Raw genomic sequence first — 17,103 nt, 5'->3', positions numbered from 1 at the left:
CTCATAATTCCCTACACTATGTATAGGGCTATGTGTTTGGAAGTTGTGTTTGTGTTTAAGACCTGCTGTTTGTCAAAAGCAAAGTTAATTCCACACGGGAACATGTTTATGTACATGTCTGTAAGTGAAATGCAGATCCGATATACGTCGGGCCGACTGTAGCATATTCTATCTATTACGGCGATGTAAGCGATAAGCACGCATTTTAACATCAATGCTTACTAGCTGATCAAGACAAATGTTAGGTCTGTATGTAGGGATGTATGTATGAACATACTGACCTGTTGCCTGGTTGTAGTGCCTTCTGGGTATGTGGGAGTAAACTGAGGTGCAAGGCACAGAGAACTTTTGTACGTTCTTTTCGCTTCTAGTTCTAGTTTTGTGCGTCCCTTCTAGTTGCTGAGTTCGCAGGTGCTAGGCTAGCGGAAGTCATCAGTATGTGTTAGCCTGCCACTAAAAAAAGTCTTACGCATTCCACAGTACACCCGAGGCAAATAAATTATAACACCCGACTATCAATGTAAATGTCTGTGTTGATAGTCTTATTTCTAACATTATTATATCCTTGAATTTCAGTGATCGTCTGATGACCGGCTGAAGCCACCCAACTCTTGTTCAGGTATGCAGCCAAGCCCAGACTTGGCTCAGGGAGGAGGACGCCTTGTCCTGACACCCACAGGACAGACCACTGTAATGACTACCCATGACGGAAAAGTGACTACCGAACCGCTAAGTGAATTTACTCCGGGTCTGCAGATGTGGGAAGATATGTAAAAATGAGAGGTGCCTAAAAATACATCTGTCAAGGATAAAGTGCTTGCAACGTAATGCGTAAGTAATGTGCAACGTACGTAATGTGCAATGTACGGAATGAGCAACGCACAGGGCAACCTGGTGAGATGGAGGAGAGACCAGGGCAGGAGTCAAACCACAGTCCCCGGAATCTCCATGCACATGATGAAGACTGGAGCAGGAACGACCCTGCTGATGTATTAGAGGACATAAGGCATCTGATAGTGAGGGAAGGCACTCAGGACACAAGACAACCTGGACAGAACACCTGCGTGAGAGAGGTCCGGAAAGAACGAGTGAACTGGCCAGCTGCAGGAGCAAGGAAGGAGTGGGAGATGTTTGATCACGATGTGGACTAGGTGCTGCAATCAGCTTTGGCAGGAGACGTGGGAAAGAAGCTCAAGGCCATGGCATCAATCATCTGGAGCATAGGTGCTGATCGCTTTGGAAAGGAAGAGCGAAGAGCAGGAACAAACAGCCAGCCCAAGGAAGACGTTTGAAGAGCATAGCAATACTTTGAGGGGATCTGCGGAGGCTAAGGAAGGCATTCCGTCAATAGAGGGGAAGCCAGCACTGATGGAGATCTGAGACAACCTGAGGGAGCGCGTTAAGATATTGTGAAAAGCTGAATGTCACCGCTGGAACAGGAAGCGACGGATGAAGGAAAGGACAGACTTTACCAAGAACCCATTCAAATACCTTTCAAGACTTCTGGGTGATAAAACTTCAGGGGAGCTGAAAGCAACAAAGGAGGAGGTGGAGGAGCACCTCCGTCAGGTCCATAATGATCCCAGAAGGGAGGAAAACTTGGAAGAGATGGAGAAACTTATAAAACCAGCAGAACCAACTGTCCCCTTCAAAGCTGAGGAACCAAGCTGACAGGAAGTGAACACGTTTCTCAAGAAGGCCAGAGCAAAATCAGCCCCAGGACCTAACGGCATCCCTTATAAGGTGTATAAGTACTGCGGAAATCTCAGGAAACGACTCTGGAAGCTACTGAGTGTGGCATGGAGGAAGGACCTCCTTGCTGACGACTGGTTGATTGCGGAGGGATGCTTCATCCCTAAAGGAGAAAATCCCACAGGGATCAAGCAATTCCGTACTATTTCACTCCTCAACATCGAAGGCAAGATCTTCCTTGGGACTTTCATGTTAGACAACGGATACATGGACACGTCAGTCCAGAAGGGTGGAGTACCAGGGGTGCCGGGCTGTCTTGAGCACACCAGCGTGATCACTAAAATAATTGAAGACGCAAAGAAAAACCATGGTGACCTGGCAGTTCTATGGCTGGATCTAACAAATGCCTGTGGGACGATACCCCACAAGTTAGTGGAACTGACAATGAGGACCTACCATGTCCCAGAGCGATTCCAGAAGCTCTTGCAGTGCTACTTCAATTAGTTCAAAATGCGTTTCACCTCTGGAGACTTTACCACTGACTGGCAGAGACTGGAGGTGGGCATTGTTACAGGCTGCACAATCTCAGTGATTCTGTTTTCTGCAGCAATTAACCTTCTAGTCAAGTCAGCAGAGAAGGTACGTCGGGGTGCGGTGCTGGTGACGGGCGTCCAACAGGTACCTGTAAGAGCATTCATGGACGATCTCACAATCACAGCGAAATCAGTACCTGAAGGTAGATGGATCCTGGAAGACTTGGTCAAGCTCACCAAGTGGGCAAGGATGGGATTCAAACCTGAAATGTCCAGAAGCCTGGTACTGAGGAGGGGGTGTGTACAGAACTAGGGTTGCGAAGGGGCGGAAAATTTCCGGAAACTTTCCATGGGAAGTTAAGCCAAATGGGAAACTTTCATGGAATTAAAGGAAATTATGGGAATTAATGGGAATTTACAGGAATTAACTGGGAATTTTTGGTAATTCATACTGTTTCATATACAGACATTAAAATTTTATTTCGTAATAAGCAATAGGATTTGTTTGTTCGTATTTTTGCTTAGCTTAGCTTAGCATACAAAGCTAGCTACCATGCTAGTGGGAATCCCATTCTCTGCCTATGGTTTACTAGCGTGCTAAGATAGCAACACTGAATTGCCCAAGATACACCACGCCACTCAACAACAAAATCCAATTGGTTGGAACATTGACTGACTATCAGTTTGTTCTAGCCTAGAAATCTAGACACGCCCCTAGCGGCAGCGAATTACATTTGCTGCCAGGGCTAGTCTAGCAACTCTCCGTTGGCTTGTGAGCTCCAGAAATCGAAAACTTAATCAGGCCAATGAAATGCGTGTATAGAGTCAAGTAGGTGGGCTTAACATAATGATTGATGGCAGAGTTGCAACGGTTTGGCTTGAATTCCCTGCTACTTGAAAACAAATAAGATGGATGTTGCTGCTGGCGAACAGTGTGACACGAGTTAAGCTTTTATTAAGTTGGCAAATGTTTGAACTAGCCAACTAGCTCAGCTGGTGTGAAACGCATGGGACTCATAGCGCTGCCGCTGTCCTATTGCGTGCAGAGGGAATTTGAAAGACAACTGATTATCCCGCCCCTCGGACTGAGCACTGCGAACGGTGAGTGTCCAGACCCTACATTTTAATGTGGGTCTGGCTCGTCAAGTTTGTTCAGTTAGAATCCCAGAAAATGGTACAACAAATATATAATATATAATGACACAACATACCACCCTAACTAAACCTTATAGATTATGTAAATTATATATAAGTTGTCAAGCTTAATCAGACAGATTAATCGTCCCATTACAGTTTATGCAAAATGACGTACACCCATTTGAATGAGGACAAAAGTGACAACAAGCCCATAACTGGGCAAATCTGTTTGCAAACTTCCCCCAGTTTCACACCAGTTATTCCCACATGAGATGACATTTTCACTGGGAATTTATTTTCCCCATGCACATGAACGCACCATAGGTTTCCTTTATGTCTAGTAGCCTATGCTGATTTCTGTGTGCATGGGATTGACGTATGTGCAGGGTAGAAATTTGACTGAAATTGCATTAAATCAGGTTGTTTTAACTAATATTATGCTGCAAGATGGGGTTTTGTCCACTGCATTTAAGTTCCCTGTTATAGACTAACTTGCCAGATTAAAAATTCCCAGTTTATTCCTGTTAATTCCTGTTTATTTCCGTTATTTTCCGTATATTCCCGTTAATTCCCATGGAAAGTTTCCAACTTTGAAAATTCCCGGAATTTTGCCACCCTATACAGAACTGGTTCCGCTCATCCCCACGGTTCAAGAGGAACCAGTGAAGAGCTTGCGGAAGTGGTTCAGAGCCAACCTCAATGATAGGCAGAATGTGAGGAAGATGCTTATCCAAACAGACACCTGGATGACATCACTGGAGAAGAGCGGCTTGCCTGGCAAGTAAAAGGCCTGGAGTTACCAGCATGGGGTCCTTCCTAGACTGCTCTGGTCTCTGCTAGTCAATGAGGTACCTGTATCCACCGTCGAGGGGCAGGAAAGGAAGAATAAAACCTACCTGAGAAGATGGCTGGGGGTCCCAAGAAGCTTTTGCTCCATCGGGCTGTACAGCACAGGCAGCAAGCTACAGCTGCCTGTGACATCAGTGGTGGCGGTGGTAGTGTAGTGGTTAAGGAGCTGGGCTAGCGTGCAGTAGCCTGAAAGTTGTCAGTTCAATTCCCAGCTTCCACCGTTGTGCCCTTGAGCAAGGCACTTAACCCCAAGTTGCTCCGGGGACAATGTGATCCCTTGTAATATAGCTGACATATGTAAGTCACTTTGGTCAAGAAGTGTCTGCTAAATGTAATGTAATGTAAAGACAAAGATGTGTCAGGCCATGATGCTGCGAGACAGCAAAGATGAAACAGTACGCCAGGCAGGCATTGTGGTCAGGACAGGCCGCTAGTGGTCAGCTAGTAGAGCACTGACAGAGGCAGAGGTTTGATTGCATCATCCAGATATTGTGGGGACAGTAGCCCAGGGCAGGCTGGGACAAGGTTGATCCACTAGAGTGAGCTGGAACAATGCCGATCCAAAATAGCGGCGTACCATGGTGCAGATGGAGGTTCGAAAGGCAGGAGAGAGCACTGCAACAGGACGAAAGGGAAAAGGGATCTTGGCTTCAGCAAATGACTGGGAGATGAGGGCCGATCTGAAAAAGCAGCTAAAATTCTCAGAAGAGATAGCCCATACAAGCCTTAGACCAGACATTTTCCTTTGGTCTAAAGGTACCAAGCAGGTGGTGCTCATAGAGCTAACAGTGCCCTGGGAAGAGAGGATGGAGGAGGCACAGGAGCGTAAGCTCAAAAAATACCAAGACCTTGTCCTCAAAAGCCAGCAAAATGGATGGAAGGCCTGGAACCTGCCCGTGGAGGTCGGCTGCAGGAGCTTTGCTGGGCAGTCACTCTGGAGAACCCTTGGATTATTGGGGATCGAAGGTCTGGCCAGGAAGCGGCTGGTAGGCAATGTCACCAAACAGGCGGTAACAGCATCCCGATGGATCTGGATACAGCGGGATGTGTGGTGGCGGAGCCAACCTGGGGAAGGATTAACAACTGCAGAGGCGAGTGATGGTCAGCTGGGGTAGATCCAGGACGCTACTCTGATAACCGGCTGTAGCCACCCAACTCTTGTTCAGGTATGCGGCCAAGCCCTTGACTTGGCTCAGGGAGGAGGACGCCCCTGCTAGGCATAGTCCCGCTGGTGCCTTGGAAGGGAAGAAGGAGAGAAGAGTGGAGAGAGCGATGCCGCTGGCCCACAGGTGTATGGCAGGGTACCTGTAAAGGTGAGTCCGGTGCGATGATCCACATCATATTTTGCATATATATCCTTGAATTTCAATAATCGCATTACATTTTGAGGGACTAGTTTCTCAGCAGCGGCGGAATTTTACTTGCTCCTGTTAGTAGTACTGCGCCGAAAAGAGAAACAGAGAAGCGCACTCCAATGGGGATACCTAGTAGTAGCCTAAGTAATATCAGTCCGCCACTGCCGTTACTTATATGCCTACAACCAACTTCAGGGGAAAAAGTATAACTATTTTAAATGTGATGCAAGGGTAGTTTTATTTCTAACACTATTCTATCAACACAGACATTTTCATCGATAGTCTGGCATTATAATTTATTTGCCTCAGGTGTACTGAGGAGTGGGTAAGACTGTTTTTAGTGGCAGGCAAACATATACTGTTGACTTGCGCTAGCCTAGCACCTACGAACTCTGCAACTAGAAGGACTGGATGAAACATGTTGAAAATGGTCTCGGCTGATAAATATCACACTTGCTAACTTGGAAATGATGTCCAAAATCCTGAATCACTCCTTTAATGACGTTTTGTTGGGCATTATAGTTAATTCACATGAATCTCTTTTAGTGATGTGTATTGCCTGTGTGTTGTGTGTTATCTAAAATATTGTGTGTATGCATCAATTCATTTATATCGGTACATGGTTGAGACCGCTGATTTTAATGGGGGCTGTTTAGCTCAAACGGGAGATTCCTCTGTAGCGAGAGGTCATGCCAAAAGACCTCAGAGGTATGCCTAGTTATGCGTGGGCATCGTCCCTGTGATTATTTCTTATTTTGCCTCAGTGTTTTATTTCTTTGTTTGTCATCATTGTTTTGTTTTTTGTCTAAAACAAATAATAACAAAAAAAAAGCCTTTTGACTACAAAGCAGTATTTGTTACATCCTTCAATCTGACCAACCATCCGCTCGGGAGCACTCCTTTACAAGCTTTAAAAGAGGTACTAGCTATGCAGTGAGACAAAGAACTTGTATAAATATCTTTACTTCGGGAGCGAAGAGTTTATCCAGAGACAAATGAGCAGCTGTAGGAATATTTGCTCACCTGTGACCCAGAGAGCCTCCACATCGCTGAATTCTGTCTGATAGGTTGGATCTCCTCCCTCTGCTCTGCACACATAAAGCCCAGTGTGTTGAAGAGCAGCAGGGCTGAGAGTGTAGAAGCCTCCAGCTCCTCTGCTGCTGTCTGAGAGGAGCATCACAGAGTAAGTGTTCCCTCTGTAGTGAACATCAGGTGAGTTGCGTCTATAAGGAACAGTTCTGGAGGGAACTGCTCTGTACCAGAGGAACGTCCAGTTTAAGGAGGTGTCTCTAACCTCACAGCTCAGAGTCACTGAGTCTCCTTCAGCTGGCCAGCTGTCTGGACAAACTCTGAGAACTGGACGCGGTCTCGCTGTTGATGAACAGTTGGAGGTTTATATAAAAAAACGAATGTTTGAATGAATAAACCCATCTTCATATCTGATTGCAAATGATCCGTCATACTTACAGTTAAATGTAATGTTGACAGCATTGCTGTGTTGCCCAGATTCAGACTCACACCAGTACACTCCCCTATCCCATACTGAAGTGCTGCTGCTGCTGCATGTGGGTCCAGCTTCTGATCTCCAATCACGAGGACAGTCTGACTTCTCTTCTCTGTTTGTGGACCATCTCAGCCTCCATCCAGTAGAGTTGTCCTGCACCTCACAGCTCAGAGAGACAGACTCCGATTCAAACAGCTGAGCTCTGTTGGGTCTGATGACCAGAGAGGCTGGAGGAGATAGACCTTAGGCACAGTGAAGAAAGAGGTAAATTTAAAGGTCCTATGTGTAAGAACTTCTCCCATCTATTGTTTAGGGATTATATTGCAACCTAACTACGGCAGCTGTCACATAAAAAACATAACACCCAATTCACACCAAAGAGCCGTGTCAAGACGAAACCGTCGCAGAAGGAGTTGCAGCGGTGTGAATTAAATGGTGCACGTCATTGCCAGCTGTTGCAAGCTGTCGCAAAGCATTTAACGTTACCATATCTAGTTGCAGCTCATCTCATTGCGAATCTACCTACAGTAGATGATGGCCCTAGTTCCGGACTCCTAAATAGGTGTCAAAACATTAACTTTTTTTGTTTTGTCATTGCTTGTGTGTGATGCCAACGAAACACACTTTCGGACATGGATTAAATCATTTAATTTTGCCTGTTAACCGAGCTTCTTATACGTTAGTACAGTAAACTGAAAGTGAATGGGAATGGCTAGTGATGTTCGCTAACTAGGTAGCAGCTAAGGACTTTGGTTAAACTTATACATTGTTGCAAACTAACCTGAAATAACATACATTCAGCAACTCACTGGTAGTCTGCTAGTTCTAGCAAAACTATAGTAGGTTAGTTTATCAACTGTCTCTGGGTCTAGAGCCCAGGTGGCTGTGCACAAGAGCTTTGCTAAAACAGTGACAGATCACAAACAAAGTTATATTTTCTCTTTATTTGTTTCGTTGGAAAATACAATGCCAATGTCGGAATGTTAGGAAGACATGTAGCTTGTAGAAAATGAGTTCATAACTTACATCGCTGAATGTAGGGAAATTCAGCAGATGAATCCAAGAAAGTTTTTCTTTGCATGCCAAAGACGGCGCTGTATTTCACAAATGTCCCTAGCCGGTCACCATTATTTTAAAATGGCACACGTAGATGAAGCGATTATAAACGCTATGTATATGTAAATGCCTATATCTAAGCCCATAGGTATGCTTCGAATTAGTGGTGGTGGTAATTAACCAGGAATGAGGCCACATTTATGAATGGGAAATGTTACAATAATATAGCAAACAAACAACTGAAAACGTTCCACACTGTCCCTTTAAGATTCATGGTTAAGGGCCGTTCATACAAGGAAAGATAACGATAACTATAACCATAATGATAAAAGCGTCCACACTGACCAATTTTAAACAACGTCTCTCCTTGTGTTGAATGTGATGGCTAAAATGTGATTAGTTCTGATTGGCTGTAAGCTTTTTATCGATGTCACAATGAATCGCTCTGAAAGTGATCCCCAACAATATCATTCTTTATGTCGTTATGGTTTATGTGTGAACGTCGTCATTCATATTTACAAGAACAATATTTTTTATAGTTCTCATTCTTGGTGTGAACGGCCCTTTAGAGTCGGTCAAAAAACTGAAACTCAGTGGAGTACAAACTGAGACAAATGAGCACATGAAGGAGTATTTACTCACCTGTGACCCAGAGAGCCTCCACATAGCTGAATTCTGTCTGATAGGTTGGATCTCCTCCCTCTGCTCTGCACACATAAAGCCCAGTGTGTTGAAGAGCAACAGGGCTGAGAGTGTAGGAGCCTCCAGCTCCTCTGCTGCTGTCTGAGAGGAGCTCCACAGAGTAAGTGTTCCCTCTGTAGCGAACATCAGCTGAGTTCTGTCTATGAGGAACAGTTTTGGAGGGAACTGCTCTGTACCAGAGGAACGTCCAGTTTAAGGAGGTGTGTCTAACCTCACAGCTCAGAGTCACTGAGTCTCCTTCAGCTGGCCAGCTGTGTGAAGAAACTCTGAGAACTGGATGGGGTCTCGCTGTTGATGAGCAGTTGAAAGAATTTCATAAAAATGTGTTATGAAAAAAAATATTATTTAACTAAAAACATATACAGAGAACTGTTTGATAACTGATGATCAATAAGCCTTCATTTTTCTGCTACACAAATTTCTCTTACATACTGTACTTACAGTTAAATGTAATGTTGACAGCATTGCTGTGTTGCCCAGATTCAGACTCACACCAGTACACTCCCCTATCCCATACTGAAGTGCTGCTGCTGCTGCATGTGGGTCCAGCTTCTGATCTCCAATCACGAGGACAGTCTGACTCCTCTTCTCTGTCTGTGGACCATCTCAGCCTCCATCCAGTAGAGTTGTCCTGCACCTCACAGCTCAGAGAGACGGACTCCGATTCAAACAGCTGAGCTCTGTTGGGTCTGATGACCAAAGAGGCTGGAGGAGATAGACCTGAGACACAGATGAGAAACAGGTGAACTTAAGTGAGTTCATACTGAGACAAAAGAGCAGCTGAAAATATTCCCTTACCTGTGACCCAGAGAGCCTCCACATCGCTGAATTCTGTCTGATGGGTTGGATCTCCTACCTCTGCTCTGCACACATAAAGCCCAGTGTGTTGAAGAGCAGCAGGGCTGAGAGTGTAGGAGCCTCCAGCTCCTCTTCTGCTGTCTAAGAGGAGCTCAACAGAGTAAGTGTTCCCTCTGTAGCGAACATCAGCTGAGTTCCGTCTATAAGGAACAGTTCTGGAGGGAACTGCTCTGTACCAGAGGAACGTCCAGTTTAAGGAGGTGTGTCTAACCTCACAGCTCAGAGTCACTGAGTCTCCTTCAGCTGGCCAGCTGTGTGAAGAAACTCTGAGAACTGGATGGGGTCTCGCTGTTGATGAGCAGTTGAAAGAATTTCATGAAAAAAATATTATTTAACTAAAAACATATACAGAGAGAACTGTTTAATAACTGATCAATAAACATTCATTTTTCTGCTACACAATTTTTTTCTTTCCTACTTACAGTTAAATGTAATGTTGACAGCATTGCTGTGTTGCCCAGATTCAGACTCACACCAGTACACTCCCCTATCCCATACTGAAGTGCTGCTGCTGCTGCATGTGGGTCCAGCTTCTGATCTCCAATCACGAGGACAGTCTGACTCCTCTTCTCTGTCTGTGGACCATCTCAGCCTCCATCCAGTAGAGTTGTCCTGCACCTCACAGCTCAGAGAGACGGACTCCGATTCAAACAGCTGAGCTCTGTTGGGTCTGATGACCAGAGAGGCTGGAGGAGATAGACCTGAGACACAGTGAAGAAAAAGGTCAATTTAAAGGTCCTATGTGTAAGAACTTCTCCCATCTATTGTTTAGGGATTATATTGCAACCTAACTACGGCAGCTGTCACATAAAAACATAACACCCAATTCACACCAAAGAGCCGTGTCGAGACGAAACCGTCGCAGAAGGAGTTGCAGCGGTGTGAATTAAATGGTGCACGTCATTGCCAGCTGTTGCAAGCTGTCGCAAAGCATTTAACGTTACCATATCTAGTCGCAGCCATAGACTGTAAAAAATAGGTCGCAGCTCATCTCATTGCGAATCTACCTAGATGATGGCCCTAGTTCCGGACTCCTAAATAGGTGTCAAAACATTAACTTTTTTTGTTTTGTCATTGCTTGTGTGTGATGCCATGAAACACACTTTCGGACATGGAATAAATCGTTTAAGTTTGAATGTTAACTGAGCTAACGTTAGTACAGTAAACTGAAAGTGAATGGCTAGTGATATTCGCTAGCTAGGTAGCAGCTAAGGACTTTGGTTAAACTTATACATTGTTGCAAACTAACCTGAAATAACATACATTCAGCAACTTACTGGTAGTCTGCTAGTTCTAGCAAAACTATAGTAGGTTAGTTTATCAACTGTCTCTGGGTCTAGAGCCTTTGAACAGGTGGCTGTGCTTTGCTAAAACAGTGACAGATCACAAACAAAGTTATTTTTTCTCTTTATTTGTTTCGTTGGAAAATACAATGCCAATGTCAGAATGTTAGGAAGACATGTAGCTTGTAGAAAATGGGTTCATAACTCACATCGCTGAATGTAGGGAAATTCAGCAGCTGGATCCAAGAAAGTTTTTCTTTGCATGCCAAAGACGCCGCTGTATTTCATTCAAGTGTCCCTAACCGGTCACCGTTATTTTAAAATGGCGCACGAAGATAAAGCGAATATAATGTATATGTAAATACCTATATCTAAGCCCATAGGTATGCTTCAAATTGGTGGTGGTGGTAATTAAACATGAATGAGGCCACATTTATGAATGGGAAATGTTACAGTAATATAGCAAACAAACAACTGAAAACGTTCCACACTGTCCCTTTAAGATTCATGGTTAAGGGTCGTTCATACCAGGAATGATAACTATAATGATAACTATAACCATAATGATAAAAGCGTCCACACTGACTAAAGATAAGCAAAGTCTCTCCTTGTGTTGAATGTGATGGCTAAAATGTGGCTGTAAGCTTTTTATCGATGTCACAATCGCTCTGAAAGTGATCCCCAACAATATCATTATTTATGTCGTTATGTAGGGTGATTCTTCAACTAGGGTACTTTTTCTGTCCCTAACAGAAATAAAAAAAAACTAAAAAACATTTCCACTATTTTGTTTTTTCCACACTTACTACACATTTAGGGGAACCTATGTATATAAAAATTATTGTTCAATAATAACCCCAGGCCAGACTTAGGGTCTTTGACCTTATCTCACTTTAAATGTATTACTGATATAATGTTAAATTCAAGCATAAGTTATGGATTAATATCCATTTCAATCAAATATAATATTTTCTTTAGTATTTATTTTCAATTTGACATATTTTTAAGATGTTGAACGCTTGTCCCCTGGGTTCACTGTCTTTTCCACAACTCTGTACAAAATACAATGCCAGGCTCAGTCTGGTAGGTTTGTATACTCAGTAACTATAGCAACAGACACTCCAGAGGGAACCACATGGCTGAATGAAAGAGGTATCCCAATAGGGGGTAATAAAAAGGAGATATGTCAAGGTAAATATGAGTTATACTTAGAGTATGTTTATTGTATGTCACTTCTGAACCGCTTGTAATTCATACCGCCGACAAAATAACTGGATTTTTTTAAATGTAATTAGTTGTAATTTGTGATTATTTATTGCTAACTCTAAAACTAACACTATCAGGCTAATCAGGCTTGAGATTTTGGAGGGAAATGGGGAAAATGTCTTTTCAACAACCGTCTTTTCCACAACTATCTCCATGGTTGTGGTAAATACAGATGGTTGTGGAAAAGACATTTTGCATTTGAAATTTGACATTGTCAGGGCTAAAAAGCAAAGTAGTTTGCCTATAGTGCTAAAAAATGTAGTGTAGAAACATGATTTGCATATTATGACCTAGGGAATATTATTAATTAAAGTCTTTTATTGGTTACAACTAAGTCTGACATAGTCTCTCTGCTGTTCCTTTAAGATGGCACCCCAAACATCAGCAGAGAAGGCCAGACTATGCAGGGAAATACTAAAATCTGATCCAGTAAAATATGCTGAGTTCCTAAGGAAAGACAGAGAAAGATATGCAAAGAAAAAACAACAAGGATTAGTTAAGACTGTTGCAGACATGTCAGTGAGAGACCAAAAAATGATGAGAAGACAGTGGCGAACTAAGTAACGCAACAGACGTAACAGATTTAAAATGGTCTCAGCAGCAGAGAGGTTCCTGGAAGGGGTAACATTAGAATTACGTTTCCGAGGAACTGCAAGAGTGGGTTTGATCAGGGGCATGGAACTCGGCTTAATCCAAGAATTCCAACGGTACCTCATTTATGAAAATCGGGCACACAGATCAAAAGTTATCTGCATTAACGCAACATCCAATAAGCCAAAACGCATAAATAACGTGGTTGCTATGCTGGTTGCTAAGGCAATCATGCTGGTTGCTATGGTGGTCGCTAGGTTGACATTACAGAGGTGGTTTCTAGGTTGTTGCTAGGGTAATTAAAATGGTTGCTAGGGTACTGGTGGTTGCTATGCTAAATAACACAGTTGCTATGGTGGTTGCTAGGGTTAAAGCCAATTAATAGGGTGATTCAACTTCATGTAGCCGCCTGCAGCCATCTTAAGCTGACTGCATAAAGTGATTATTTTAAGAGATACATTTTCAAACCAGAACTGTGCATAGGCCATGGTTAAAAACGTATCAGAATCTCAGAAATAATCACGTAATGCAGCAGGGCTGTACGTTAACTTTTTTTGCAAGTAGCACTGGTGCTACAGAGGTTAAAAATTTTGCAGCACCAGCCACAAATTCTGTAGCATCGATATAAAACCTCTAAAATCTCTAAAAACAATCACAAGTAGGGCAGTTCATCAATTGTGTTTGGGATCTAGGCCTTCTGCAACTGGATTGATAAAAGGTTGTGTAGTTGCAAACATCTCACCTGGCTACATTGTGTTTGAGATGAACCAAAGCTATTAGCATTGGTTGTTGTGTTTTTGTAAAAACAAAACAAAAATCCCGGAGAAAGCCCACTACTTCTGCTACAACACTGAGTCATGCCACATGCAGAAGTTTTCTGATGATACTGCAATTGTGGGGTGTATCAGGAACGGGCAGGAGGAAGAGGACAGGAGCCTGGTGGAGGACTTTGTGCAATGGTGCAAACTCAATCATCTTCAACTCAACACTTCAAAGACCAAGGAGATGGTGGTGGATTTCCATGAGTCTAAGCCCACTCTGCTACCAGTCCACATTGATGGGGTCAATGTGGAGGTGGTTAGCACCTACAAGTATCTGGGTCTCCACCTGGACAATAAACTGGACTGGTCAGCCAACACTGATGCACTCTACAAGAAAGGGCAGAGCAGGCTGTACTTCCTGAGGAGGCTGCGGTCCTTCAATGTGTGCAACAAGCTCCTCAGGATGTTCTACCAGTCTGTTGTTGCCAGCGTCCTCTTCTATGCAGTAATATGTTGGGGAGGAAGCACAAAGAAGAAGGATGCGGGGTAAAGAAAGCTGGCTCTGTAGTGGGAGCTGAACTGGAGTGCATCACTTCACTATCTGACAAAAGGACCCTGAACAAACTGATCAACATCTTGGACAATGAGTGTCACCCACTCCACAGCACTATTGTTAAGCAGAAGAGCCTGATCAGCTGGAGACTTCGCTCACTGCCTTGCACAACAGACAGACTGAGAAAGTCATTTGTCCCCAGGCCATTGAACTGTTCAATGCTTCACTTAAGGGAAGAGGAGAGATAGACTTCTCTGCATAGTCTGTCTGCCTCTTCACCCCCTCCATGTTTGGATACTGTCTGTCCACTAGCCACTTTTACCACTGTCTTTTGCCTCACTGTTTGCGTGCTATATTAGCACATTAGCACATATGCATAACCCCTCCCTCCATACCACAGCCGAACTGTGGCCACACTTATACCTTTCTTAAAATAAATAGTTAAATATATAGATATATAGACTTTACTTTACTTTATTTCTGCATTGTTGCACTGTTGGACTTACTCCATGACCACTATCACCATTGCACTATCACCATGACACTCATTCACACAGAGCACCTTACCCTACCTTACCTTAATATTCACAGAGAATCACCGGCTCAGTCCCTGCCTCAGTCATTGCAAGCGCCTCTGATTGATTAATCACCACTATGTGGATACTGTTTTTAGAATTGATTTAGATTAAGTGTTAGTATAATTTGTATTTTAGTATATTTGGCATATTCTTTATCTTCTACTGTCCTTATTGCTTAGTTGTGTTTTTATATTATATACTTTAATTACTCTTTCTGCTGTTAAAGAATGTGTTTGTGTTGTCTGTATGCTGCTGAGACCTTGAATTTCCCCTGGGGATCAATAAAGTATCTATCTATCACTATTGTTCTTGTTAAGTTTTCTTATTATTATGTCTTCCTATTCACCCACTTTTTGTATGAACTACTGCTCCTAGACTGTTTGAGCTATCGACGCAGTTCCAACTCCAAAAATTCAGGCCCGAACCGGTGCAGTTTGCTTGTCACTTTCGTGTCACTGGCCCTTGTCGTTTTCGCGGTATTCCCATTTTTCTGCGTTTTTTGGCCCCATTGAAATGAATGGCGCAATGCTGGCCCTTTATGTTGGCCCACCAGTACCCTAGCAACCATTTTAATTACCCTAGCAACAACCTAGAAACCACTCCTGTAATGTCAACCTAGGCAGTGAAAGACTTGTTTTTATGACAACATGATGTAGGTTTTTTATGAAGTTCATGAATTGTTTTATGAAGATTGTTCTGACAAAATGAGGATGATGTTTTTTATGATATTGTTTTGTATTAAAAATACATCTGTGAGACATATTGCATGAGTTATATTTTACTATCTTTTATATTTTTACTAGAGATTTTATTCTGAAATGTATTTTTCACCATATCCCGTCTTTTCCACAACTCCTTGTCTTTTCCACAACCACACCTTTTTTAAGGTAAAATGTTTAAAAATAATAGTTTTATGGTAATGATGGTTGTGGTGTTGATATTTGTGCAGTTGAGGGTAAGGTATATTGTATTAGTTTAAAAATATCAGATTTCAAAATGGTAAAAATGTGAATGAATGGTTTCAGTGACCTATTTTTAAGCGTTTCTTAGTGTTAACTTAATAATATCATAACAGTTACATTTCTGAGATATAAATAAATGTAAAATTGGGAAAGATGTGAATGTGATGTTTAAATATTTGCTGTTATACATATATTGGCTTTAACATTTTTGCTTTAAAACACATGTTTATCTCGGTGATGGAAAATTACAATTTCCTTGCTGTGCTTAGACAAAATGGCAAAAAATATATATTATTCAATTAAAATCAGCATAGCCAGCTTCAGGGCATGTATCTAGACAGAATGGGGAAACAAAGTATGGCAATAATATTTGAATACAAAATGTTTCATTTTCTGAAAATCTTTTGGTCAAAAAGTACCATAGTTGAAGGTTTATGTGTGAACGTCGTCATTCATATTTACAAGAACAATATTTTTTATAGTTCTCGTTCTTGGTGTGAACGGCCCTTTAGAGTCAGTCAAGAAACTGAAACTCAGTGGTGTACAAACTGAGACAAATGAGCACATGAATGAGTATTTACTCACCTGTGACCCAGAGAGACTTCACATCACTGAATTCTGTCTGATAGGTTGGATCTCCTCCCTCTGCTCTACACACATAAAGCCCAGTGTGTTCAAGAGAAGCAGGGCTGAGAGTGTAGGAGCCTCCAGCTCCTCTGCTGCTGTCTGAGAGGAGCTCCACAGAGTAAGTGTTCCCTCTGTAGCGAACATCAGCTGAGTTCCATCTATAAGGAACAGTTCTGAAGGGAACTGCTCTGTACCAGAGGAACGTCCAGTCTAAGGAGGTGTGTCTAACTTCACAGCTCAGAGTCACTGAGTCTCCTTCAGCTGGCCAGCTGTGTGAAGAAACTCTGAGAACTGGACGGGGTCTCGCTGTTGATGAGCGGTTGAAAGATTTCCATAAAAATGTGTTATACAAACAGTTTTATTCTGTAAGTAGAACACTTACAAACAAATAAAATAAAATGGAAATTATTTTTGATCGATCTCAATTTTTCTTTCATGCTTACAGTTAAATGTAATGTTGACAGCATTGCTGTGTTGCCCAGATTCAGACTCACACCAGTACACTCCCCTATCCCATACTGAAGTGCTGCTGCTGCTGCATGTGGGTCCAGCTTCTGATCTCCAATCACGAGGACAGTCTGACTCCTCTTCTCTGTCTGTGGACCATCTCAGCCTCCATCCAGTAGAGTTGTCCTGCACCTCACAGCTCAGAGAGACGGACTCTGATTCAAACAGCTGAGCTCTGTTGGGTCTGATGACCAGAGAGGCTGGAGGAGATAGACCTGAGGCACAGTGAAGAAAGAGGTGAATTTAAGATTCAGGGTTAAGGGCCGTTCATACCAGGAATGATAACGAT

At 42.9% G+C, this 17,103-nt stretch overlaps 1 protein-coding gene across 6 annotated transcripts in view; it reads right to left on the bottom strand.

The window, feature by feature from the left end:
- Positions 1-17,103, bottom strand: part of LOC125299834 (Fc receptor-like protein 5) — a 54,597-nt gene that overhangs the window by 31,946 nt on the left and 5,548 nt on the right. For 4 of the 6 annotated variants that reach the window (XM_048251304.1, XM_048251305.1, XM_048251310.1 and 1 more), the window contains 8 exons: positions 16,751-17,029; positions 16,266-16,613; positions 10,109-10,387; positions 9,627-9,974; positions 9,270-9,548; positions 8,769-9,116; positions 7,034-7,312; positions 6,590-6,937 (listed from right to left, as the gene is read on the bottom strand). In XM_048251304.1, the coding sequence (XP_048107261.1) occupies positions 6,590-6,937; positions 7,034-7,312; positions 8,769-9,116; positions 9,270-9,548; positions 9,627-9,974; positions 10,109-10,387; positions 16,266-16,613; positions 16,751-17,029 (2,508 nt within the window). The remainder of the gene's footprint in view (positions 1-6,589; positions 6,938-7,033; positions 7,313-8,768; positions 9,117-9,269; positions 9,549-9,626; positions 9,975-10,108; positions 10,388-16,265; positions 16,614-16,750; positions 17,030-17,103) is intronic. The other 2 variants (XM_048251306.1, XM_048251308.1) reach the window with 2 other exon arrangements.

The sequence above is a fragment of the Alosa alosa genome, chromosome 8, assembly GCF_017589495.1.
Source record: "Alosa alosa isolate M-15738 ecotype Scorff River chromosome 8, AALO_Geno_1.1, whole genome shotgun sequence".
In the NCBI taxonomy this organism is placed as follows: domain Eukaryota; kingdom Metazoa; phylum Chordata; class Actinopteri; order Clupeiformes; family Clupeidae; genus Alosa; species Alosa alosa.
This window is presented reverse-complemented; position numbering and strand designations above follow the sequence as displayed.